A 27283-nucleotide genomic window follows, 5' to 3' on the forward strand; every position below is an offset into this window, starting at 1 on the left:
AGCCGCCTCCAGGCCCTGTAATTCCAAAGGCTTACACAAGCCTTCTGTCTGGAATGAAATCTACCAACTGGCTGCTGCTGCCTGAAATTCCACCAGCCTAGCTTCAGCTTTTCCACTCGCTGAGGCAGGGTCGTATAGTACTATGCAGACCCTGCCCTAGCCTACCCTGTCCAGCCTCCTAGGGTTGCTGTGGGTGGGACAAAATTCAGTCTACTCCTGAATGCTTCATGTGTGACTAATACACAGATTCTGTGGTTGGACCTCTGGGTTCCCTTCCTGGCTAGCTGGGAGATCTTAACTATGTTATGTAACCTCTCTGGGCTTTTGTTTCCTCGTCTATAAAATACAAACAATAATAGACCCTATTGTATACTGTTGTTCTGAAAATTAAATGAGATGATGATAAATGCTAAAAAAAAAAAAAAAAAAAAAAAAAAAAAAGAGCTACCACTTAAGTATTGTCATGTTAAAATAGCGGTCAGATGTGGTGGCTCACGCCTGTAATCCAGCACTTTGGGAGGCCAAGGCAGGTGGATCACCTGAGGTCAGGCGTTTGAGACCAGCCTGGCCAGCATGGTGAAACCCCATCTCTACTAAAAATACAAAATTAACCAGGAATGGTGGCACGCGCCTGTAATCTCAGCTGCTCAGGAGGCTAAGGCAGGAGAATCGCCTGAACCCAGGAGGCAGAGGTTGCAGTGAGCTGAGATCATGCCATTGCACTCCAGCCTGGGCAACAGAGTGAGACTCCACCAAAAAAAATAGGAATAGCAATTTCTTAAGGAGATGGGCTCTTGCTCAAGACTAGTTGTATCTCACTATAAGTTACTTTTTGATGTTTGGCCAGGAACAGGTATTTTTGTTTGGTTGGTTGGATTGTTTGTTTGAGACAGAGTCTTGCTCTGCTGCCCAGGCTGGGGTACAGTGGCATGATTATGGCTCACTGCAGCCTTGACCTCCTGGGCTCAAGTGATCCTCCCACCTTCCAAGTAGCTGGGACTGCAGAGATGCGCCACCATGCTCAGCTAATTTTTGTATTTTTAGTAGAGACAGTGTCTCACTATGTTGCCCAGGCTGGTCTTGAACTCCTGGGCTCAAGTGATCCATCTGCCTCAGCCTTACAGGCATGAGTTACCATGACTGGCCTAGGAACAGGTTTTGATGGTGGGAGAATTGGCACAAGCACAGCGGAAAATGCCTGGACTGAGCTTCAGGAATGGATGCTTGAACCTGTGCTCTTAGCTGACTGGCTGGTGTTCTTGGGCAAATCATTTGCTTCCTCTGGGCCACAGGCTTCACTTCTGACTGCTGAGATATGGGCTAGTAAGGATCTGAGGGGATCATGGGTGTGACAAAGATCCTTACTGGCTTGTCACCAAAAACATGGGGCTAGCAGGAGGGGCTGACATCATGGTGTCAAGGGTCAAGGAAGGGCAGGCTGGGTGAGCCCCTGGGACAGGAGAGTGGGCTAACCTGAGACCCTTGTGTGTAATCCTCCAGAATAAAATCTCTTGGAGTCTAAGAGTGCTTGAAAGATAAAAGCCACAGTTCTTGAAAAATGATTGTTTACTGTTATTTACTATGTACCATGGGTGCTTTAAGTTCTTCATGCATCAACAACTCCATGAGGTGAGTACTGTTATTATTAGCATTTGCAGGTGGGAAACTGAGGCACAGATAGGTTGGTTAAGTGAGCTTCCAAGATCACACATCTGGTAAGTGGCTAGATTCAAATGCAGGCAGTCTGGCCCCAAAAACTATGTGCTTAACTTCTTCACAACATGGTCTCTCCCACGCTAGATGGAGTGCCAGGGGCTCAGAAAAACAAGCTACCTGTCCCAGAACAGACAGCATTCATCTTTGATCCTCATTATCCCTGAAGCTGAGGTCCTGGAAGGAGGAGCCTCACTGGGTCTAGGGTCCAGGGCTCTGAGATTGGCCCTTGAACCAGCTCAACCTTTCTATTCCCCTGGGAGTAGGTCGGAGAGGATCAAGGGTGCCCTGCTGTCACTGTGGGCATGGAAGGCTTTGCCAGGGCCTGATGAGTGGGCATGGTTAGTGCCTTGGAGCTTGAGTGGCTCATAAGTGCTTGAGTTGTAATAAACTCCCATGCAGTCTGGCACACCGCCACCGTTGTACAGGTAGGGGAAACTGAGGTCAGAGTGTTTAGGGACCAGCCCAGGGTCACACAGGCAGAGGACACGCTTCATCCCTGAGCCTCCTGTCCTGCCTTCTGGGCCGCTTAGTTCTTGTGGGCTCCATAGGAAGATGAGATGTTGGGGACCCTCCCACGGATCCCTAAGGTGGTCCTAGCCTCCACAGCCGGGACATTATTCCCAATATGGGGTCCTTTGGGAGGGCACATGGAGTTGGGGGATGGGGAGAGTACTGATTAAAAAATAGACTGTCACGCGCACAGAGAACAAGCATGCCACCACCCAGCCCGAGCCAGTTGGCTCCCCCGTGCCCGGCTGCCAGGCCCCACTCAGGTCTCCTGCTGGGGGCCCCGCCCACCACACCCTGGCTCTGGGCCTGAGGCTGAATGCTCCCATCCACCCTCTCCTCTCCCTCCTCCATCCCTGCCCAGCCTCCAGGCAGATGGTGCACTTACTGAGCTTGGGTGGGCCTGAAGCTCAGCTGTGGAGTTTAAGCTGTGCCAGGGGCGTCTGGCATCCCCACACACTGGCTATGTGGCCTTGAATGAGCCCTTTCCCTCTCTGGGCCTCAGACATTGACAGAGTAATGCTGTCAATCAAAGTTCTTTTCCAGATTTCTTCTCTCATTTAGACCTGACAGACAGTGCAGGAGACCCCACTCAGAGAGGTAATGTGTCCTGCCGTGGCCACTCAGCTAGGGTGCAGCACAGCAGGGGCGGATGCCCAGATAATCGTGCAAATCCCAATCCTGTACAACTCCGGGTGAGTGAGGTCACATGGAAGCATGGAGGCAGGAGGCTTTGCAGTTGTGATGTGAGCAGTGTTTCATGCATTTGCTCTTTTACTTAGTCAACAACTGTTTATTGAGCCCCAGCTATGGCCGAGGCACAGGGGCATGAACATAGCCAAGGTCCCTGCCCGGCAGGGACAGGCAGACTGACATGAAAACAAATCCTGATGGAATTACAAAGCTGATGAGCGTTTAGGGGAGAGGCAGAGGCTGTTGTGACAGGAGAATGTGACCTCTGAGGGCCTTGGGATCTGTGAACAGACCTGAAGGATGAGAAGTATGGTCAGAAAGGGGCAGCCGAGGGGGCAAGGGAAGAAAGGGCTCTAGGAAAAGGAGCAGCCAGTACAGAGGCCCTGAGGGGAGAAAGTGCTGGGCTGGCCGAGCACTAGGAAGAGGGTCAGCACGGCTGGAGCCTCGCTGGCTGGGAGGTGAAGCACCAGGACACCAGGACGGGAGCTGCAGCGTGGGGGTGGGGGCATTGGGGCTGGTGGTACAGGGCCTGGAGCCTGCGAAGGGGCTTGAGGCGGATCATAGGAAGGAGGAGCATGCTGGTGCTGATCTGGGAGGCGGGTCTTTCCTCTTTTCCTTTCGTCTTTCCCTTGGATGTCCACCCTGATAGTGCTATCGACAGACCCCATCCATGCCCCCAGCCACTTCATGAGGTGGCTGAATGCAGAGTCTGGGGCCATCTCTCCCTTCTTTCTTCAAGGAGGGTTATGGAGGCCCAGCAGGCCTCAGATGTAAGCTGGTGAGAGTGCGTTCCTGGGCAGGAGGCTGCGGTCACTCAAGCTGAGTGCCCCTGTTCAGGTGAGTTCTTACTTCCTTTTATTCCCTGTGGGAGTCTGTGGACAAAGGAGGGTCAGCTTGTGTTTGAATGAAGGCCGCCCCTGGACTTACTTCCACTGCCTGTAACAGCTGCCTGTCCCCAGTTCCATTCCAGGCACCAACCCTGCCCCAACCCTGGAGCCAAAGCCCTGGGCTGGCAGGCGGGAGGCTTGCGTTCTGAGCCCAGCTCTGCTGGACGCTCTAGGGCACACCCCTTTCCCCCCCGGGCATCAGTTTCCCCATCTCTATGATAGATAAATACTCTACTTTTTCTGCACTCAATGTGCGGCCCATGGATGCAGTATCAGCATCACCCAGAAGCTTGTTAGAAGTGCAGAGTCCCAGGCCCCATCCCAGACTTCCTGAATTACAATCTGCATTTTGACAACATTCCTGAGTGATTTCCATGTACTTTAAATTATGAGAAGCACTGTTCTAGGTCAGTTATTTTTAAACTTAAGACAAATGAAAATCTATAGCATATTTTTCCTTCTCTAAAGCTTTACATATAAACACATAAGAGGGCACTCACCCACTCTCTATTTATTCATCCCATGAACAAGGAGGGGGAGGAGTGTGGAGGGGTAAGTTGGAGGCACAAACTTTATTAGGATGGACGTCAGAAAGGAGGAGGAAAAGATAAAGCAGGCTGGTGGAGGGGCGGCTGCCATCTGCTCACCCCTGGAGCACTCCTGACAGTTGGCCTCTCAGGGCCCTTTCAGCTCTGCCCTCCAGGCTCCTCTGCTTTATGGGTTTGGAGAGGGAGTGCTTGATAGTCCATAGTCCAGTGACGTCTTTCCCTGCTTGTCCCTATCTTGCTGTCCTGCCCTCTTCCCCTTGGAATCGCTGAAAGAGTAGCCGGTGCTATTCTTAGTGTGACAGGGTGGTGAGGAGAGAACATACTAGTGCATTATTTATGTCTGTGAGTCAACAGGATTACATCCAGGACTCCCAGAACACCGCCCTCCCAGCTTGGCCTTCATCACAGCCATGGCAGGCGGTCCACTCTACGCAGATGGAGGGCAATTTCCCAGGACCCAGAAACCATTCCTTCTGGCCCTGCTCATCCCTGCTCAGAGTCCCTACCCCTCGACCTGGGAAATGACTCAGGAAATACCATGGTCAGTTAGGGCTAGGACAGAGCTGCTTTGGCCATATCATTTCCTTTCATCGTGCATTCAGCATGTATTTATTGAGCACATATTACATGCCATAGGTGTGGGTGCATGGGTGGAGGAAACAGGGTTCCTATCTTCCAAGAGCTCACACTTTAGCCAGAGAGTTAATGTGCAGTAGTGTAGGTTTCAGGCCTTTGCCTAAGTGAGAGCTGATCTGAGCAATAACATAGCAGAGGAGGAATTAAGAATCTTTTAGAGGAAACTGAGGCTCAGCACATATAAGGCTTGGTAAAGGTCACCATAGCTAGCGATCAGGTTGAACTCGTGTTAGTTAGAATAAAACAACTATTGTAGATCAGATGGTAGTGTGTAGCATTAGGGCTCTGGGGACTCTCTGCACTACCAGTGAGAAGGATCTTGTGGCTGGAAGGAAATTAACTGGTTGAGGTTGTCCTGTTCTCCAGAGTCATGGAGAAGTCATGTGTACTCAGAGTTTTTACAAACCTGGAGTGGAAGGATAGTTATATTGGGGACTGGGAGTCAAAATCACATGGGATGAGAGGATAAGACCCGGAAGTGGTGCACCTGAGGCTGTGCCAGCGGCTCTGGCTGGGAGCCAACGAACCATGAGATCCTGGGCAGATCCCTTGCCCTTTCTGTGCCTCAGTTTTCTAGTCTGTAAAATGGTGTAATAATCCTTGCTCTGTCTCTAGGAAAACTATAAAAGTGTTGTGCATATTCAAGGAATGCTATAAAATTACCATATATAATTATCATAGACTGTGTGCAGTGGCTTATTCCTATAATCTCAGCACTCTAGGAGGCCAAGGTAGGAGGATTGCTTGAGCTCAGGAGTTCAAGACCAGCCTGGGAAACATAGTGAAAACACACCTCTATTAAAATAAGAATTTTTTAAAAAGACAATTATAAAAATATGTTTTATTAAATTTTTTATTAACATTATGGAGCCTTACTGTGTGCAAGTCTGTATTCCAGACATTTTCTTGTGTTAACTAACTTACACACTTAGTTATAAGATCATGGACTCTAAAGCCCAGTGGGTCCCCAGCCTGGCTGTGCACAGAACCCCTTCGGGAGCCTGTTAAGGTGCATATTCTGTGGTCTCACAGGTCTAAGGTAGAGCCCAGGAATCTGCATCTTGACCACATTCCCTGAGGGATTCTGAAGCACCTACAAGTTTCTGATCCGGACCAGAGAAGGGAAGGAACTTGCCAGAGGCCTCACATTGAATTGGAGACCAGGTTGAGGCTAAAACCCAGATCTCCAGCTCCTGGCCTGATCCTTTCCCTCTACTCTTCAGTTGCCCCCAAGTACCCTAGAGAAATGAAGGTGGAGATGACTTCGGTGACACGTGAGGATGCTGGTGGTGGTGCTAAGGTGTACGGTGCTGTGGTAGGCATTTGACATGGCTTATCCCATTTAATGGCAATAAGGATAGAAAAAGGGACATTCGACTGGGCACAGTGGCTTATGCTTGTAATCCCAACACTTTGAGAGACCAAGGTGGGAGAATTGCTTAAGCCCAGAAGTCTGAGACCAGCCTGGGCAACAAAGTGAGACCTCGTCTGTACACAAAATTTTTAAAAATTAGCCGGGTGTGATGGCGCATGCCTGTAGTCCCAGCTACTTGGGAGGCTGAGGCAGGAAGATCCCTTGTCCCTGGAAGGTCACTGCCATGAGCTGTAAACGCATCACTGCACTCCCGCCTGCCAGCCTGGGTGACAGAGTGAGACTCTGTCTTAAAACACACACACACACACACACGGACACTCTCCACAGCCACATGATCCCCTGGCTCATTTGAGCATCAAGTGGCAGATTTTAATGTACCCTTGGAAAAGGGAGACTATGAGTGAGGCACAGAGATACTGGAGAAGTGAATTTGAAACCATACCATCGGTGCATTGTCCGTTCTCCAGGAGCATGTGCCCTCAAGGCAAGAGTTGTCTGCTAACCCGGTTACTTGAAGACAGGGCAGGCTGGCAGGAAGGAAACACGTATGTCCCACAAGGTGTGTACCTGATGCCCGTCCATCCATACCAGCCTTCCACATGAGTCCCGTGTACCTATGGGTGCTCAGTGTGCACATATTTGTGTGTATGTCCTGCCCCCTCTGTGGGTGTGCATGTGTGCCTGGGCACGCTCTGCTGTGTGTAGCACAGGCTTGAAGCAAGCAGCACCTCTGTGTGTGGGCATATGTGCAGAGGAGGATGTGCTGCTGCCGGCTGGAGCCTCTCCAGCGTTAAGAGGCTACTGAGAATGCGTGTATGTTGCAGGTGTATGTGTGTGTATGGAAAGGGTTGCAACACAGAGCTCAGAAGGAGAAGGGCCATTAGAGAACACATTTGTTTGTTGGTTGGTTGGTTGGTTGGTTTTAGACAGAGTCTTGCTCTGTCACCCAGGCTGGAGTGCAGTGGTGCAATCTTGGCTCACTGCGACCTGCGCCTCCTGGGTTGAAGTGATTCTCTTGCCTCAGCCCCTCAAGTAACTGGGATTACATGCATGCGCTACCATGCCTGGCGAATATTTTTAGTAGAGACGGAGTTTCACCATGTTGGACAGGCGGGTCTTGAACTCCTGACCTCAAGTGATCTGCCCGCCTCAGCCTTCCAAAAGTGCTGGGATTATAGACGTGAGCCACTGCGCCCGGCCCATGCTTTTCTTATTCATGTCTTACCTCCATATTATGTGTATCATTCTTAAACCTGCCAGGTATGAGCCTGCCTCAGGACCTTAGCACTCGCTGTTCCCTCTGCCTGCATTGTTGCCCTAGACAAGCATATGCCTCACTCTCTCACCTTCTTACGTTCTTTGCTCAGATGTGCCCTCTCAGTGAGGATGGCTTTGGTTATCATATCTACCTTTGGTTATCATGTCTACCTTTGCAAATCACTCCTCACCCCTTACAGTCCATATACCCCCAGTCCCTGCTTTATTTTTTATAGCATTTACCATCTGACTTACTTGTGTATTTATTATCTTGTTCCCTTACTGGAATGCAAGCAGAGGTTTTAATCTGTTTCCCTTCACGCCTGTGAACAGTGCCTGGCCCTTAGTTGGTGTACAGTAAATACTCATGGAATGAATGAATCCATGCACCACCTATACGTATTTTCTTCAAATTTTGCCAGTGAAATGTCCACTTTAGCCTCTCCTTAAGCAGTAATATACCTGAGATCACAAGTGTGTTTATTATACCTCTTTTCCAATTCACATTTGAAATGTACGTAACTATTAAGATTTTAAATATCAGGGTACCACCTAAAATCCTTTTTGCTTCCATTAGTGGTGAGGGCACTATACTCTAGGAACCACCAGTCCAGTCCAATCCCTCCTTTGGACAAATTGGATGCACTGAGGCCCCAAGAGGGTCAGGGATCAGCCCAGCGTCTCGCCCGAATTGTGACAGGACAGACCCCGGCACCAAATCTCCTGACTTCTAGTCTTCTTTTCTTTTGTAGTCTGAGGGAAACATGGAGGGCAGGACTGCATGATTCAGCCTTTCCCTGGCAGGAGACTCCTCCTGTTGGAGTGGGGCCAGACCTGCCTGGTAATTGGTGAATGGCAGCAGAGGAGAGGGCCATGGCAGGGTCAGCCGCCTCCAGCACCCCAGAGCCATGGTGTCCTCCTCTGAGGGGCCCTGGGGTTCAAAACTGATTCTGGCTAGAAATGACATGGGGATCCCTGTGCAGAGAGGATGCTAGGGGGTGTTGGGAAGGGGGATGGGGTTGGGCCGTGCCTGATTATGAGCAGAAGAGTGAGACCAGACCCAGAGAGGGGTGGTGAAGACAGAGAGAGAGAGACAGATACAGCCCCAGCCTGGTCGAGTTATGCAGAGGTGGGTGTGTGCAAAAGCCTACAGTTAACCACCCCCCAAGGTGTGCACAGTGCTTTATACTTTAGAAATCATTGCTGCATCTCATTTACTCAGCAGCTACTCTGCAAAGCAGATATTATCATCCCTGTTTTACTGATGATGAAGTTGAGACTCAGAGAGGTGAAATGATTTACTGAAGGTAGCCCAGCAATTTGAATTGGATGCCTTGCTGAACCATAGATGGGGGAAGAACTGGCTGCACCTCTGACTGGATTTGGTAAAGGAGGGCTGTCTGTGGGAGGAGCAGGCAGGCTGAATGGATTCGGGAGCGAGGGGCCGGCTGGAAACCCACAGTCCACTCACTGGCCAAATAACCTTGACAAATCGCAAAACCTTTCTTTTTGAGGCTCAGTTCCCTCATCTGTAAAATGAGAATAATGGCACTCCCTAACTCACAGCTTGTGAGGATAAAACAACATGATGAAAAATGATAACACTGAAACCGAATGCCTCGCACATTTGATGTGCTCGGGAAGCAGCAACTTGAGTGACGAACATGAGTGCACCCGGCCCCTGACGAGTTTGCGCACAGTGACCACTTGCCACGACTGAGGGATTTCCAGTGCCTTCTTTGGCAGCTGTGAGTGAGCCTGAGACCCCGTCTGGGGGACCCGCAAGGGTTGGGGGCAGGTTTGTCTGTCCCAGAGCCCCAGGCTGGTGATGACGCCTCCTGGGGGTAAACCTTGTCTCTCTGTTGTTTACCCCATGTGCGGTGACTTTGTCATTATCATTCCTCCTGCGTTTTTTCTCTGAGTTATTTATTTTTCTGTGAGGAAGGAATGTGGGGAATTTACCACAGGGCGCTGGCCTTCACGTTCAGCTGGGCTGCAGGGCGTCCTTTCCTATAAGAAGGAAGCTGCTGAGACAGATGGCAGGAGAGGTGGAGGCGGAGGGTCCTAGCTGGCTCTGTGGCCCAAGGAGTGGGGGGCGGTTATGTAACTCACCCGGAGGCCCAGGTTCTGGTCTCTGGTCTTGAGCCTGGTAATGTACATAGCTCCTGTGGAACTGTTCCTGGCCCTTCCCATTCACCCCTGGCCTGTGGGCAAGCCCAGTGGGTGTGTTCTTCTATCAAAGTTTCCTTTCTATTCAGCTGGTCTAGGTTTGGGATATGGGAGTGGGTAGGAGAGTGGGGTGGGGGTTATCTTGAACCTCCTAGTCTCTGCTGAGCTATCCTCATTGCTTAGAATGCTTCCTTATCTCCATCTTTCAAGATCTAGGACATAGGTCACCTCCTCCAGGAAGCCTTCCTGGATTGCTTCATCCTAGTTCATCTTTCTCTTAGGTTCTATGTTCTCCCCTCACTTCATGAAACATTCTTCCTCTTAGATCTAACATAGTGATTTGAGACTTCATCTCCCTCTTCTCTCACAAGCGTGTTGCTCTCTCCTTCCTTCCTCCCACTCCCAGGAACCACCCTCTAGATCTTTGATCTAGAATCTAGATGAGTCTTGGATTTAGACAAATCTAAAATTCATCTCCAGGGATGAATAGTGAAGCAAAGTATGAAGGGGGAGGCTTTGGATTGTGGAAGCGCTCATCCTTTAGTAGTTTATTTAGTCAACACAGTGATGGTTTCAGCCCCTCCTGGCTGATGACTTCTGCTGAGTCTGGGGACATTTACAGAGGACGGAGACCAGTCCTGACCCTAGGGCTAAGGAGAAGGACCACATCTTTGTGGTGGGCCCAGAGTGTGCCAGGCCCTGGGAGGAGTAGGGAATCCACAGATGACCTAGGCCCTGCCCTGACCCTGGCAGAGGCAGTTTAGGGGAAACCACCTCTTCCCCCTGCCCTGACTTGCCACCTTTTTGTCCTTTAGCTTATGTGTTTTCTCTGGAAAGGTAGGGTGTGACGGCCCTTTCTGTACCCCTAAGGCCTCCAGGGAGCTGGGGGTGGGGAGAGTGAAATAGCAGGAGGGGCTTCGTGAGCACAGGCCTAGCTCACCAGGGTTGGACTGGAGAGGTGGAAGGCTGGGCTATGATCCTGTGATCCTGTCTGTGAGCCCTCCCTTTTCAGTTTGCTGTATACTTGGGGCTCAGCCGGCCTCTCTCTGGGTTACCATCTCAAAGTTTCTAAAAATCGACTGATTATAGATTAATGATTACCCCAGTAGAGTGGGCAAGAGAGAGGCTGTGGCTCCTGGCCTTTGGCAGGGCCCTGGTCAGCCAGCAGGGAGCAGGGCTTGTGATCTGCAAGGATAGAGGATGGGCCGGGCCTGCGCTGACTGAGGAGCTCTCATCTTAGCTTCCCCTAACCCCTCCATCTCTGCCCTCCCTGATCCCGACCCAGTGCCAGCAGAGAGAAACCAGAAGTTTGGCCAGGCCCAGCCTCCTTCCCCTGGGTTTCTGAGTTTTTGCAACCTGCTGTTTCCTCTGAGCCCTGTTTCTGTTTGGGGCCTCTGGGCCAGGTTGAACAGGGGAGGAGCACTGATCTAGGAGTCTGAATGGACTGATGAGGGCTTCTGCCAAGAAATGGCTGTTGGGCTGGGCCTGGGTGGGTGAGTAGGAGGGTGAGTTTGCTTTGTGGGGAGCTCTTCCGAAGGAAGGCGTCCAGGCTTGCGATCAGTCAGACCACGAGGGGCCCTTGCTAAGCTGTGAGACCTGGAGTGAGTTAGCTGCTTCTGTGTGCCTCATCTTCCTCATCTACGAAATGGGGATAAGGGAACCTCCTCTATGAGCTGTTGTGAGGATTAAATGAGAAAAGGCACATTAAACCCCTGGCTTGGCAGCATCTGGTGCTTCCAAAATGTTGGCTCTTGTCATTCTCACAGATTTCGTGTTTATTCTGCAAGTGCCAGTGGAAGATGTGGAGGGGACCAGGGAGGAATACAGAGGTGAAGCCGTAAAGGCCCCTGCCCTCGAGGCCGCTGCAGTCTCTGGGGGAAAATAGGGCCCAGAGCCTGATTGCTACAAAGCAAAACACTGGGAGGGGGCGGCATGGCCCATGTGACTGGCCCTGAACTGGGCATTGGGCCAACCTGGGCTTGAATTTCAGCTCTTCCTCTGGTTGGCTGTGCGACCTTGAGCAAGTCACTGCACCCCTCTGAGCCAGCGTCTTCTCTAACGTGGAGATGAGGATAGTGCTGGCCTCCTGGGTTGCTGTGGAAGTAAGTGAAGTAAGGCCCTGCCCTGGTACCTGGCATGTGGTGAGCACACCCTGAAAGAGAACTTTTACTAGAATGAATAATACACAAGGTGATGGTTATGAAGTGGTGCAGGTAGAACGTTGGTGGATCAGGGAAGGCTTTTTGGAGGGGGTGGTAGCATTCTAGGTAGGCCGGAAATCTGAGGGATTAGGGCATGTAGAAAGGATGTGAGACAGAGGAGGGTTCCCGGTAGAGGGGGTCTGTGCAAACGCTGCTCTGCAGGCAGGAATTCACTGGGCAACTGTGGGAACTGCAGGCCACCGAACTCCCTCCACTGTTGCCGAGGGCACAGAGAGAAGGTGAGTGAGCTCTTGGGCAGGCCCCAGTGGAGGGGCTTTGAATGCCAGGATGAAGCCTCTCCTCTTGATCCTCCATGTCCTGGGGAGGCAGCAGAGGGTTTGGAGCAGGAGAGAGGCATGAGTGGAGCCCAGAGGGAGGAAGATGAATCTGGCAGCGTGGGGCGGGTAGATTGGCGGGGGAGAGACTGGGGGTGGAGAGGCCATTTAAAAGGCTGTTGCAAAATCGGTTTTCCTGATAAAGAGCTGGGCTGAGTCATCTGTGGAGGAGAAAAGTCATATCCAGCTCCTTCGTGTTGCTGTCGATGTGGGATTTTCCTGGCTTCGTCAGCCAGGCAATTGGCTGCCTTCGCCGGAGGCTTTGAGAACCGAGGCCCGAAGGCCGGCAGGAGCATCCAGGGAGAAGCTTGGCTTCAGGGAGGACCCAGCAGAGTGAGTAAGATGAGCGCCCGGAGGTGCCTTTGCGGCTTGGGGTATGTGACTTAGGGCATGTGGATCCCCCTCTGATCTTAGTCTCTCCTCTGGGCATCAAGGGAGAGGTATGTGGTGATTTCTGCCAGCCTGTGAGTGGTGAGGCGGGGGCTGGGCCTGGGGCTCCCCACCCCACTTCTGTGTCTTCTCCCATGTGCGGCAGTCCTTCCCACCAAAGCCTATATTATTCTCCTCCCAAGAGGAGGTCTGGCAGTCTGCCGACCCAGTCAGGTCGCACTCGCCATGACTGTGGGGATGGAGAACTCCCCAGGGCATGGAGCCTGTGCCGTTTCCTCCTCTCAGTGGGAGGAGTGGGGAAGGGGCTGGCAAGGTAGCCAGGCCATTACTCAGGCCTCTCCATTTTCCTGCCTCCAGCTGAGCCAGAGGTTGTGCAGTGGCCAGTCATTGGTTCCTTCCTGACCTCACCAGGGGGGCAGTTTACCCAGCCTGTTTACCCTTCCTGTTGCCAAGACCCCTGGACAACCACAATGGGCTGCCTTGAGCCAATCTCTATTCCTACCCCTGGCTCCCTGTCCCACCCCACCCCACCCGACCCTGGCTGGACACTCCCATTGACGGCATCGTGTGAAGAAGCATTTCCTTGAATTCTCCCTGTCCTGACCTTGTGCTCTGGCCTCCCCTCCCCGGCCCCACCTCCCTCCTGCGGATCCTCCGTCCACACGGGCCCCAAGTGGTGGGCAGAACAGGCAGCTGTCCACAGTGGGTGGTAGGGGTGGGGGAAAGGGTTTGTCCCTTCCTACGCCAAACGAGAACTGGGGTCTCCTGACTCCCAACATTGTGATCTTCCCACTCTACTAATCTTTCATGCCCTAGCAGTCCTTTCTACCTTAGTAAGAATGAGTTCATCAACTCTTCTTCTGAGAGGAAGAAGTGGGAGAAAGAAGGAGTTGTTCTAGGCAGCTGGGTTTTCAGGGGAGAAGACACTGCTGAGGGGCATTGATCACGAGATGAGGAAGCAGAGGGCTTTGCAGACCATCATCCAGGAGCACTGCAGCCTCTCTTGTTTTTCGTCTTTCCAGAGTCCTAGTCTGGAAGGGGAATAGTTAAGAGATTAGACTCAGAGCCAGACTTTTCTGAGTTTTGAATTCCAGCTCTGCCACTCTTAAGTTGTGTGACCCTGGGCAGGTCTCTCTGAGCCCCAGTTTCACCTGCAGAATGAGAAGAATCACAGGACTTACCTCTTGGAGGTGCTGTGAGAACTGAACAAGGTGGTGAGCATAAAGTGCACAGCACTGCACCTGGGCTGCAGCGGGGGCTCGGTAGTGACCGCGGTCATGGCAAACCCCTTCTAATGACTGTGCTGGTGCTTCTCGCCTACTCCCCCACTCCAGGATTTACCCTGTTGGACCCAAGTCTCCTGACCCCAGGCAGCTTTTCATTGTGTCCGCGCTCCACCCCTTCCTCTCTTGAAGGCCTGTCTTCAGGGCTCCTGATCCAATGTCCAGGGTGGGTCTTTAAAGGGCTAACCCCCCAACCTGGCTCTGCATCAGTTTAGGTGGGGAGGCGGTGGGGACATCATGACTTGCCCAAGTGCAGGCCACAGCCAGGCCAATTGAGGGTTCAATGAGGTACCTGTCCCCTGTAGCCTTTGGCTACTTCCCCACCCCCACCTTTGACACCAGGAGCAAGATCTTGGAGCAGCTGCCTGGGATATTGCCAGAGAGGGCAGCTCCCTAGTCTGAGGAATTTTAGATGGACTTGCCCCCTGGTGCCCTGCTACAAGGGACTCTGGGGTGCCCCCTCCCTCCCCAGCTTTGTTTGTGAAGGGTGGCAAAAATCATCTGGATGGCTGGCTGGATCTGGTCCAAACCTCCTGCTGAATTCCTTTTCCATGGAGTCACTGTGGGCTGGAGTGCGGGCTGCAGGAGCTTGCCTTGGAGGGCAGGGCTCTCTTACCTCCTGGCCTTTTCTGCCATTCCTCTTGTTCCAGAACAGTAGCTTGGGAGCAGTTCTAAGCTCAGAGAGGTGGCGGTGATGGGATCTTAGCAGCAGCCCAGGCTGTGAATGGAGCCTCACTGGGAGTCAGCTGACCTGGTCTTGGACTCACATCCTCCTCTCTGACCCCTTCCTTGGCTGGGCCTCCCAGGCCAGCTTATTTCTAAAGGCCCTGCACACTCTGACATTTGAGGATTTTCTAAACCCATGGCCTTCTAGAGCCAGTAAAGAGAAAAGCAGAAAAATGCAAGGGCATTGAGAGGTCTGGAGTAATCAAACACTGAAGTGCTTTCTATGAGCCTCGCACGGTGGGAACCGGCCAGCCAGGAGCCTAGTGCTCTCTGCAGTAACGTAGAGCCAGGTGTGAACACAGCTCTACTCCTTCTGGCTCTGTGATCTTGGGCAGCTCACTTTACCTCTCTGAGCCATAGATTTCTCATCAATAAATAATAATAGTTTGTGCCTTGTAGGGTTGTTTTGAAAATTAAATAATATGAGTAAAGTATGTGTATAGGTATACAGTAAGTGACCAATCAATGTTAGCTACTGTTGCTGCAACTATGTCATAAGAAACACTGGTAGGACCACAGATGTTTATCCTGACCCTGTCCCAAGGGGATCTGATGTATCTGCAAATCTCTGCAGGGCTGTCAGGCTGGAATGAATGAGAAAACTTTTTTTTTTTTTGAGACGGAATGTTGCTCTGTCGCCCAGGCTGGAGCGCAGTGGTGTGATCTCGGCTCACCGCAATCTCTGCCTCCCTGGTTCAAGTGATTCTTCTGTCTCACCTCCCAAGTAGCTGGGATTACAGGCCCCTGCCACCACACCCAGCTAATTTTTGTATTTTTGGTAGAAATGGGACTTCACCATATTGGCCAGGCTGGTCTTGAACTCCTGACCTCATTATCCATCTGCCTTGGCCCCCCAAAATGCTGGGATTACAGATGTGAACCACCGCGCCCGGCTGAGAAGATTTTTTTTCTGTGCAGCCTGGGGAGGCAGACCCACATCAAGAAAGTGGATGAAGGCTGGACATGGTGGCTCACACCTGTAATCCCAGCACTTTGGGAGGTTGAGGTGGGTGGATCACTTGAGCGCAGGAGTTCAAGATCAGCCTGGGCAACATAGTGAAACACTGTCTCTACAAAAAATACAACAATTAGCCACGCATGGTAGCATATGCCTGTAGTCCCAGTTACTCAGGAGGCTGAGGTGGGAGGAATGCTTGATCCTGGAAGTTTGAGGCTACAGTGAACCATGATGGCGCCACTGCCCTCCAGCCTGAGCGACAGAGCAAGATCCTATCTCAGAAAAAAAAAAAGAAAAAAAGTGGATGGAAGTTAATGTAAGGAGGAACTTTCTAACTGAGGAATGTTAATTAGTGGAAGGCACCTCCTGGGGGAGTGAGCTCATGCCACCTGAGTACATCAGCAGAGACTTGCACACTCAAGGGTGTGGTTTTGAAGATGCAAGAATTGTGTGGGGATTGGACTTGGGGACAGCCGCCTCTGAGATTCCGAGGTTCCGTGTTTGGGGGCAGTAAGCTCTGCTTCCCCGCAGCTCTGGAATCCCCTGCTATTTGACCTTCAGCGAATCTCCTATGCTAGAAGAGTATCTGACCTTTTCCAGGCAGTGGAATGGGGTGACCAATTGCCAGCTTATGCCAGGAGAGCATGAGCCCTCTGCCCACCTGGGCTTCATGGCAGTCAGGCCTTGGCATTCATGATCTCATTGTGGCCTCCCAACACTCATGTTGAGTTAAGGAGACTGTGGCTCTGAGAGGTACAGTAACTTGCCAAGGTCACATGGCTAGCAAATGGCAGAGCCTGGATTCAGGTCAGGATGCCTGGTTTCTAAGCAGAGCAGGGGAGACAGATGCTGCATGAGCTGAGCAACCTCTCAGAGCCCTCCCGTGTGGCTGGCACCCCATCCCTTAGGCACCTCCCAGGGGAACAGCCTGGCTAATAGACATCTTTAATAGATAGGGTGATCCAGGCAGGAGAGGAGTCCTATTGAGGGGAGTAGTATCATGGGTGGGTGGGATAGGCTATGTGCTTTCACTGTTTCTAATAGGTTAGGGGAAAGCCAGGTTCGATGGAGGAGGAAAGGAGGAGGTTGCGGCCAGAAAACCTGTGGCTGCTTGGCCTGGCCCCAGTGGAGTTGCTGTGACGCTGCTGGTCACAGCTTCTCTGCTCTGTGTGGACCTCCCTGTGGCTCCCATGTGGGGTCAGCCAGCTCTACCCTGGGCTACTCTCTGGACCTCTGTTTCCCACCTATAAAACAGGGTGGTGATGCAATACCTCCTCTGTAAGAATTCTTCCAGCTCTGAGAGTCCATGAATTCAGAGCCTCGCTGGCAAGATGCCTAGAAAGACTGTCCCTGGAGACAGACTCAGCATGCCATGGCCAGTGCTAATGAGGGCAAGGGAGGGGAGGGCAGGGTCAGATTCCTCAAGAACTAATTAGCTTCCCACAGTAGGGAGGAGAGGGGTGATGGAGGGAGGAATTTTCTTAGCCACTGATGTTGCTTCTGACCCTGGTCACGGGCTGATCCATCCACCTGTCTGTCAAGGCGTTTGTTCATGCATCCTTTGTTCATTAATTATTCAATAATTATAAATTGAGCACCAACTGTGTGCCAGCTGGGCACTGGGGATAGAAAGAGAAATGGTTGCCTATAGTGATCTTATAGATTAATAGGGGACTGAATTCAGCCTGATCTCAGGACCTCAAGTCCCAGACTGACCCCTGACCCCTGATGACCTTGTTCCTGCTCCTTATGTCCCAAAGAGACCTTTTGGGATGAGCAGACAGCTTGAGCATGGGCTGGAGACCCCAGAAAGAACAGTTCTGGCTCCAGCTTTGTCACCCTTGGCTTTGCAGCCTTGGGGCATTTCCTTATATATCTCTGAACCTCCGTTTCTTCTTCTGAAAAACACAGGCAAGCAGTGCTTGTCTCATTATGGTTTTGTGCAGATAAAATAAAAGAATGCAATGTTCTAGAGTAGTCGTTGGTGAAACTAGCTCAATTTGTTACTTTTGTAGTGTTAAAGGATGTGAATTTTAAAATGATTATTTAAGTAAAAATGGGAAGAAATCCTGGGAGGAGATAGAATAATGACACAAACAGTGGTTACCTGATTGTGATATGGAGTAATCGAGGATGGGGTGACACTTTTTACTGTATATCTTTTTATGTTTTAATTTTTAGGGCCAGATATGGTGGCTCATGCCTATAATCTCAGCATTTTAGGAAGCCAAGGCCAGAGTATCACTTGGGCCCAGGAGTTTGAGACCAGCCTGGGCAGCATAGCGAGACCCCTTCTCTACAAAAAATACAAAAACAAAATTGGCTAAGCGTGGTGGTGCACACTGATGATAGTCCAGCCATTTGGGAGGCCGAGGTGGGAGGATGGCTTGAGCCCAGGAGGTTGAGGCTGCAGTGAGCTATGATGGTGCCACTGCATGCCAGCCTGGGCAACAGAGCAAGACCCTGTCTCAGAAAAGTAAAAATAAAATAAAAATGAATGAATAAATAAATTTTTAGACCATGTGAATGTATTACCTACTCTAAAAAGGGGAAATATTAGTGACATCTCTTTATAAAATCAAAGCACATGCCTGTAATCCCAGCACTTCGAGGTACTGAGGTGGGCGGATCACTTGAGCCCACCTGAGTTTGAGACCAGCCTAAGCAACATGGTGAAACCCTGTCTCTACAAAAAAAACATTAGCCGAGTGTGGTGGCACACATCTGTAGTCCCAGTTACTTGGGGAGCTGAGGCAGGAGAATCACTTGATCCCAGGACGTGGAGGCTGCAATGAGCTGAGATCTCATCACTGCACTCCAGCCTGGGTGACGGAGTGAGACACTGTCTCAAAAAAATGAATAAATACAAATTTAAAAAATTAAACCAGACAGTGGTTTATTAAAATATTTTTGTTTAAAAAAATTAGAGCACATTCCTATACTATAAGTCTGAAAGTATAAAGGGCCCTAAGGAGGGCACACAGAAAATATTCTGGGGGTTCATTTGTGCATTCAGCAATATCTACTGAGTGCCACTGTATGACAGGTGCTGTTCTAGGAGCTGCTGTTACAGTGATAAACAAGTCAGGTGGCTGGGTGCGGTGGCTCACGCCTGTAATTCCAGCACTTTGGGAGGCCAAGGCAGGTGGATCATCTGAGGTCAGGAGTTTGAGACCAACCTGGCCAACATGGTGAACCTCCGTTTCTACTAAAAATACAAAAAGTAGCTGGGCATAGTGGCGCATGCCTGTAATCCCAGCTACTTGGGAGGCTGAGGCAGGAGAATCACTTGAACCCAGGAGGCGGAGGTTGCAGTGAGCCGAGATTGCGCCACTGCACTCTAGCCTGGGTGACAAGAGCGAAACTCCTTCTCAAAAAAAACAAAAAACAAAAAAACAAAAAAACATGTCAGGCAAGGTCATCGCCCCTTGGAGCTATGCTCTAGGCGAGGAGATGGATAATAGAGAGGGAAACATAAAGATCATTTCAACTTGGTGAATGCTATGGAGGAAACAAAACAGATTGGGATAGGAGAAGGAAAGGTGCCTCCAGAGAGGGGACATTCCAGCTGAGACTTGAGTGGCCAGAAGGAACCAGCATGGACTGCTACCTGGGAAAAGATTATTCCAAGCAGAGGGAGCAGCAAGTCCAAAGGCCCTGGGGAAGGAACATACTTGGCATTTTCAAGGAGGAGAAAGCAAGCCAGTGTGGCAGAGCCTAGTGAGAGAGGAGAAGGCGGTGGGGAGAAGCCAGGGACACGGAGGGACTTCTAGGGTGAAGTGTTCGTACTCAGTTTGGTAAAGTGCTGTATCAGCAACTGTCAGGGGGAATCCAAATCAGGGACCAGTTAATCCTGAGAGGATAATCAGAGTGGCGTAGAGGCGGTGGCATTTGAGTTGGGCCATGAAAGGTAGGTCAGGGCTGATTACGAAGTGAGCTAATTCTAAGAAACAGTGAGTGACAATTAAATTCCAGAAGAAGAGATCCTGTGTAGGAAGGGCTGAGGCGACCATCTCGGTCTGCCTGTCTGTCTGTGCACCCCTGTGTCACTGCATTCCTGTTTGCTAACTGGGCTTCTGTCCCTCCCTGCAGCATCGGGCCAGAGCACTAGCCTCACGGAGAAGGATCTGAAAGAGGCCAAGGCGCGGAGCCAGCAGATTGCAGCCCAGCTGACCACCCCTCCCAGCTCCAATTCCCGTGGCGTCCAACTCTTCAACAGGCGCCGGCAGAGGGTGAACGAGTTCACCTTGGAGAGCCACGGCCAGAGGGGACAGAAGCCCAGCCAGGAGTCCCTCAAAGTGCTCCCTGAAAGTCCCCCAGGCCATGCCCCGGGGCTCAGCCTGAGTTCCACCTCGCTGCCGGAGCCAGGCCCTCCACGGCACCCCAATCCCCAGAGCCCCGACAGCGGGGTCCCTGGCCACAGCATGGAGGGGTACTCAGAGGAGGCTAGCTTGCTGCGGCACCTGGAGAGGGTGGCCAGTGAGGAGGAAGAGGTGCCACTGGTGGTTTATCTAAAGGAGAACGCAGCACTGCTGACAGCCAATGGGCTCCACCTGTCCCAAAACCGAGAGGCCCAGCAGTCCTCACCGGCCCCACCTCCAGCTGAGGACCACAGCCCAGCTGCAGATGTCAACCAAAACCTTGCCTCGCCCAGTGCCACGCTCACCACACCAGTTTCTAACAGCAGCCACAACCCGCCAGCCACCGATGTCAATCAGAACCCACCGGCAACTGTCGCTCCACAGAGCCTGCCACTCTCTAGCATCCAACAGAATTCCTCAGAGGCCCAACTCCCATCCAATGGCACAGTGCCTGCTTCCAAACCCAGCACCCTGTGTGCTGACGGGCAACCCCAGGCACCGGCCGAGGAAGTGAGGTGCAGCACACTCCTAATTGACAAGGTATCAACTCCAGCTACCACCACCAGCACCTTCTCCAGAGAAGCTACGCTCATCCCCAGCTCCAGGCCCCCAGCCTCAGATTTCATGTCCAGTTCCCTGCTCATTGACATCCAGCCCAACACCCTGGTGGTGTCAGCAGATCAAGAGATGTCTGGGCGAGCAGCTGCCACCACACCCACCAAGGTCTACAGTGAGGTCCACTTCACACTGGCCAAGCCCCCATCAGTGGTCAACAGGACGGCCAGGCCTTTTGGGATCCAGGCGCCAGGGGGCACCAGCCAGATGGAGAGGAGCCCCATGCTAGAGAGACGACATTTTGGAGAGAAGGCTCCGGCTCCCCAGCTCCCCAGTATCCCAGACAGGAGTCCCCGGCCACAGAGACACATAATGTCCCACAGCCCCATGGTGGAAAGGAGGCTGATGGGGCAGCGAAGCCCGGCCTCAGAGAGACGCCCCTTGGGGAACTTCACTGCACCCCCCACCTACACTGAGACCTTGTCCACAGCCCCTCTGGCTTCCTGGGTGAGGTCTCCTCCCTCATATTCTGCCCTGTACCCCAGCTCCGACCCCAAGTCTTCTCATCTGAAGGGCCAGGCTGTTCCTGCCAGCAAGACAGGCATTCTGGAGGAGTCGATGGCCCGCCGGGGCAGCCGTAAATCCATGTTTACCTTCGTGGAGAAGCCCAAGGTGACCCCGAATCCAGACCTGCTGGATCTGGTACAGACAGCGGACGAGAAGCGGCGGCAGAGGGACCAGGGGGAGGTAGGCGTGGAGGAGGAGCCCTTCGCACTGGGGGCCGAGGCCTCCAACTTCCAGCAGGAGCCAGCACCTCGCGACAGGGCCAGCCCCGCGGCGGTAGAGGAGGCGGTCCCAGAGTGGGCCTCCTGCCTCAAGTCACCCCGCATCCAGGCCAAGCCGAAGCCCAAACCCAACCAGAACCTCTCCGAGGCCTCTGGGAAGGGGGCTGAGCTCTATGCCCGCCGCCAGTCACGGATGGAGAAATATGTCATCGAGTCTTCAAGTCATACACCGGAGCTGGCCCGCTGCCCATCACCTACCATGTCCCTGCCTTCCTCCTGGAAATACCCCACTAACGCCCCCGGGGCCTTCCGAGTGGCATCCCGAAGCCCAGCCCGGACCCCGCCTGCCTCCCTCTACCATGGCTACCTGCCTGAGAACGGGGTCCTGCGCCCAGAGCCCACCAAGCAGCCGCCGTACCAGCTGCGGCCCTCGCTCTTTGTCCTCTCTCCTATCAAGGAGCCTGCCAAGGTCTCGCCAAGAGCTGCCTCGCCTGCCAAGCCCAGCTCCTTGGACCTGGTGCCCAACCTGCCCAAGGGGGCTCTCCCTCCGTCTCCTGCCCTGCCTCGGCCCTCCCGCTCCTCACCGGGCCTCTACACCTCCCCCGGCCAGGACAGCCTGCAGCCCACTGCTGTGAGCCCTCCCTATGGCGGTGACATCTCCCCTGTGTCTCCCTCCAGGGCATGGTCTCCCCGAGCCAAGCAGGCCCCCAGGCCCTCCTTCTCTACCCGGAACGCCGGGATTGAGGCTCAGGTGTGGAAGCCTTCCTTCTGCTTCAAGTAACGAACCCCACTGGGGTCCCACTGCCGGTCAAGTTCCCCTCCTTGAGGGCCAGATGGAGAGCAGACGTGGCAGGAAATGGCACAGAGCTGAGTGAGGAGAATGGGGAGTCCATGGTTCAAGGTCAGATGCGGCCACCAGCTGGCTTTGTGACCTTGGGCGAGTCGCCTCCCCTCTCTGAGCTGAAGCTGCCCCTCCCCTACTACAACAGGGGTCGGACTCCGTGTCTGAGTGGGGAGGAGGGTCATGGAGAGAGAACTGTCTGGCAGCCCTGATGCGGTAGAGGGGCATCCACTGGCCTTTGTGAGCTGTAGGGATGCAGCATCTGATGCCAGCGTCTTGCTGGAGGAGTGGCCTAGAAGGGGATCCTAACAGGGACTTCTGGAGCAGACAGAGCCTGCCAGTGCCTGTGGAGTCAGCCAGCCAAGGGTCTGCCTCCTCAGCTGCCCCAGTGGGGGCCTCCCTCCTGAGGCTCAAGCTCCTGGCATCTTTCTTCCTATCGCTGGATTCTCACCTCCACGGGCCTGTCTCTTCTGCCTCTGCCTTCTGGACACCGTTTCCTCTCCGCTGCTTCAGAGCGCTTTGCCTCGCCTCCGCCTGCGCTCCTCTCCGGGGTCCTTCTGCTGGCTGCGGACTCAGCCCACCACTGCTGTCTGATGCTTTTCTTCCTGCCCCCCTCCGAGGCCTGGCTCTGTTTTAGGGAGACCACTGGGCCCAGGCCTCAGCCCCAGTTCTTCCTGGCTTGCTGTCACTGCTGTAGGGGTGGGGGACGTCCCAGGGGATCCCCAGGAGGAGAGCCCTGTAGGAGGCTGTGCAGATGTGGGTGTGCCACAGGGAGGGTGGCCCCTAGCCATGTATCCATTGGCTGTTTTGGCTTCAGATTCAACCAAGATCTGCCTGACTAAAAGAAGCCACCTCAGTGCACTGGAACGGGGCCCAGGGGGAGGCAGGAGAGGAGGGTTCTGGTCCCATGTCACCCTCCCATTTGCTGTGTGACTTTGGCCCACTCACGTTCTCTCTTTGGGCCTCAGTTTTATCATTTATACAAAGAGGGCTTTTCTAGCTGTAACAATCTGTGAGGATTGAGAGGATAGGCTGGTTCTTTGAAGGAAGACCTTGTAAGTGACAAGACAGTCCCCTGGGAAGAAAGAGAAAGGAAATGGGCTATTGCCAAAGGACAGGTGGCGTTAGATGGCTGTGAGGGTGACCTGGTGAGGGAAGGGTTGGAATGAGCTGCTGCAAGAGGCCAAGGGATGCCTGGGCTGGGCTGGGCTGGCTCAGGCTCAAGATTGCCTGGGGACAGTGGGAGCACCAGCAGGACCTAGGGCAAGGCATAGCAGTGCAGTGGGAAGGGACAGAGGAGATCTTAGAGTTTTGAGGAAAATCTGGGACTTGAAACCTGGATTCTAACAGACCAACTGCATGTGTGTCTGTAGGTCTCAGTTTCCACATTCATACAGTGAGAGTGTTAAGTCAGGTAGCTGGAGACTCCCCGTCACCTCTGACACTTTTAGAGGTGATATGATACAGCCCCCAACCAAACCAGGCTTTGTGGGGGGTGAGAGAATATAGACATAAGTGGCAGGATTCAGATGGAAGCTTCGCAAGGCTGGGGGCCGAGGACCACCCACTTCTCTTTCCCAGTCCTATTTCTGGGCTCCCCAGTGGGGCAAGGGGTGGTGGAGGCGGTGCCCGTGCTGGGCTGAGCCTGCAGTTTTTGTGAGCTCTGGGCTTGTCTCCATGGAAACAGGGGTGCCTTCTTAGTGAGCTCATTTCACACAAATCAAGGGGATATGCATGGGGGAGTTGTGAGTGAGCTCAGCTCCTTCAGGCCTGGCCCCTCCCAGAACAGAGTGAAGCCCCTGCCCTGGACCCCTGCTCCCTTCGACCCTTGAGGGCCATCAATAGAAGAGCCCACCCTTCATTCTGCAGCTCCTGCGGCCAGGCTGAGCTCTGCCCCCAACTTTGTTTTCTCTCATATTCTCAATACACTCTGCCTCAAATCCGTCTTGCTTCTTTCTTTCTTCCGTGCTGCTAGGGGTCAGGGTTCCCTTCCTCCTCCCTGATTCTAGCCTGGGAAGTGGAGTGGGCCTGCTCAATTACTGTGCGTGAAAGTGTGGCTGTGTCCTGCGTGCTGCCTGCATCTGCTGTATGTCTGGTTCTGCACGGGTACAGACGTGTGCTGGCTTGGAAGTGAGGCCTTCCTCTCTACAGCACTCAGGGAGCCAGAATCCTGTGCAAATAGCAACCTTTTGTTCTTTCCTTCCCTCAGAGTTTGGCCAAAAACACTGTAGAGGATTTTTGGGGAAAATGCACTACCTCTTCTGGTTCAGGTTTGTTTGGGTTCTTTACAAGTGGAATAGAAATGCCTCTAGCCAGCATTCGTTCTCCAGTTCCCTCAGTCCCTCCCTCCTATTATCTACACTTGGCCATTTCCCACTTTTGCCATTGTTTTCACTGTCTGGATCCTGAAAGCATGGAGTTTTTGCCCCTGGTGGGGAGGAAAGAACTGCCATAAAGGGTCAGGAGAACTGGATTCTAACCCCAGGTCTGCATCTGATTCGTGTGTGACCTCAACCTCTTCCAATCTCTGGGCCTCAGTTTCCCCTTCTGTGCAGTGAAAGGATTACAGAAGGTGGTATGGGAGCCCCGTTTGGTCTCTGACAGTCCAGGTTTGACTGTGTTCTACTTACGCATTCACCTCACACACGTGCCCTGCTTTGGGTCTGGGGTTGGGTTGAGCGGATGCTACTTTTTGAATTTTCACCCACCGCATTCCCAAGGAGCTCTGGTGTGCATGGTGCATTGAACGGTCTGTCAGAAAGTGAAGAGCTCTGATTTCCTGCAGCCTTTTCCTATTGTGCACACCCCCCACTCCAAACATACACACAGAGTCAGTGCCCAGGCATGGCTGTTAGAGTGAGGTCAGGTTCTGGCCCATCTCCAGATATGAGGAGCTGCTTACCACTGCCCCCAACATTCAACCCCATTTGAGCCTTTCTGTTTTGTAGTCTTGGCTGAATCGTTGTTCCTTCCACTTATTGGCCCCAGCATTCCCCTTGTGGTCACCAAAGGGAGAAACAATGCTTTAGAGATTTTTAGGTGGTTATCATAGCTCTCCTGCACAGCCTACTCTCCTGGCTGAAGACCCCAGGTTCCTCTGCCTTGGGTGGTTACTGACTGGCTTGGGTCATGAACTCTAGGCCCCACCTCCCTGCTCAGGGTGGCACTGTGGTCAGGTGTTGGGTCATGCCACAGCCCACCCTGATTTGGCATTTGGCCCTAGAGCTGGGACCTCCCTCCCAGCTCCTCTCCCTAAACTGTGGAGTCTGCCCTCTATGACCAGGCTGACTGGGATGTTTCATAGACACAGAGAAGCTCCCAGTGTCTCTGGCTCATGTATACACAATTCTGACCCTGGGAGGAAAAGAGTGTGATCCCAGGCTGAGCCTTAACTTTCAGCTTGATGACTGGGAGCTTGGATGTCCCTAGGGAGTCTCTAAGGGTCACTCCAGCATTAGCATCCCATGAAAAATGTCCTGCTCAGGCTGTTGTATAACATTCCCCTTTAGTTTAAAGGGCTCCAATTTAGAGTCTGGGCTCATCTAGCAGCTGCTACATTCTGTTTGGATAAAACATACAATTAGTGTCTATTTCCTTTGGATTGGAAGGAATTAGAAGACCCTCAGTTGGATGCGAGGATGACTGGCTTGGTTATGGCTGATCACTGATTGGATGAAAGAATAAATCTTTGGATGGTTCTAGATTTTGATTGGGTAGGAAGCATGGAATGGCCTGGCTAGCTCTGAACTGTGGTGGATGACTGCTAGTGAATTTGGATTGGATTGAATGGCAAGGTGGACTGGTTATTGCTGGAATCTGATTGGGTGAACAGTTGGAAAGTTCAGGAGATACATGTTAGGCAGGGATTCCCAAGCCCTCCACTTTCAAACCAGTTCAAACTGCTTAAACATGTAGGCTTTGAGCTGCACACACACACACATACACACACACACACACACACACACTTCCCAGTGGGGCAGAACACACTAGATTGTTATTTATACCTCTGAGCTTCATTTTCATCATTTGTAAAATGGGTGTGATAATGCTAGTTACCTCACTAGTCTGTTGTGAAAACCTAATGAGATAAAGGATGAGAACGAAGTTTGTAGACTGAAAGTCCTTAAGTACATAGGAAACAGGTATGGCCGTGCATTGCCAACCAGTGCTTCATAGCCTCCAAGCTGTTCACCATCTTGGCCTCTCCAAAACCACACTCCCCTCCCCATGCTGTGAAAAAGCTCAGTGAGGGGCATGTGCTGCTGTCGGGCATGTGCATGACCCGACTTCCTTTTGAATTTCCATCTGTCAGGAGGATCTTCCTCTCTGCTTGGGTATCCAAGGAAAGATGAGGAAGTGACCATGGCGACATGGCAAGGGGTTTGGGGCTGAGAGGGTCTTTCCCTAAGTCCAACTTTAATAATAGTCAGCTGGGCTCAGTGGCTCACGCCCGTAATCCCAGCACTTTGGGAGGCTGAGATGTGTGGATTACCTGAGGTCAGGAGTTGGAGACCAGTCTGACCAAAATGGAGAAACCCCGTCTCCACTAAAAATACAAAATTAGCCGGGCGTGGTGGCACATGCTTGTAATCCCAGCTACTCCGGAGGTTGAGGCAGGAGAATCACTTGAACCCAGGAGGCGGAGGTTGCGGTGAGCTGAGATTGTGCCATTGCACTCCAGCCTGGGCAACAAGAGCAAAACTCCATCTTAAAAAAATAATAATAATGGTCAATATTTTTACATTTTAATTTTGAATAGGTAATACATTCATACGGTTCGGAAATCTAAACTTATATAAAAAGTAATATATTAAAAAGTCTTATTCCCATCTCCCTGCCCCAGCCTACTCTTCTGGTTGAAGAGCCGGGTTCCCCTGCCTCAGTAGTTGTTGACTGGCTTGGGTCATGAGCTCTAGGCCCCACCTCCCTGCTCAGGTGACACTGTGGTCAGACGGGAGGACATACAGAGCCCACCCTGACTTGGCATTTGGCCCTGAGACACTAGCCTCAGCCTCTATCTAGTTCTTCCCATGTGGCCCTGGGTCCAGGACCTCCCTCCC

The 27283-nt window shown here is 52.3% G+C and overlaps 1 protein-coding gene across 6 annotated transcripts in view; it reads left to right on the plus strand.

Annotated features, from left to right (window-relative positions):
- Positions 1–27283, plus strand: part of SYNPO (synaptopodin) — a 75211-nt gene that overhangs the window by 44239 nt on the left and 3689 nt on the right. For 3 of the 6 annotated variants that reach the window (XM_005558277.5, XM_045394409.3, XM_073994602.1), the window contains one exon: positions 19774–22133. In XM_005558277.5, coding sequence (XP_005558334.3) covers positions 19774–22133 — 2360 coding nt within the window. Of the gene's footprint in view, positions 1–12462; positions 12699–19773; positions 24164–27283 lie in introns of those variants that run through there. The other 3 variants (XM_073994603.1, XM_065545928.2, XM_073994601.1) reach the window with 3 other exon arrangements.

This window comes from Macaca fascicularis, chromosome 6 (genome assembly GCF_037993035.2).
Source record: "Macaca fascicularis isolate 582-1 chromosome 6, T2T-MFA8v1.1".
NCBI lineage: Eukaryota > Metazoa > Chordata > Mammalia > Primates > Cercopithecidae > Macaca > Macaca fascicularis.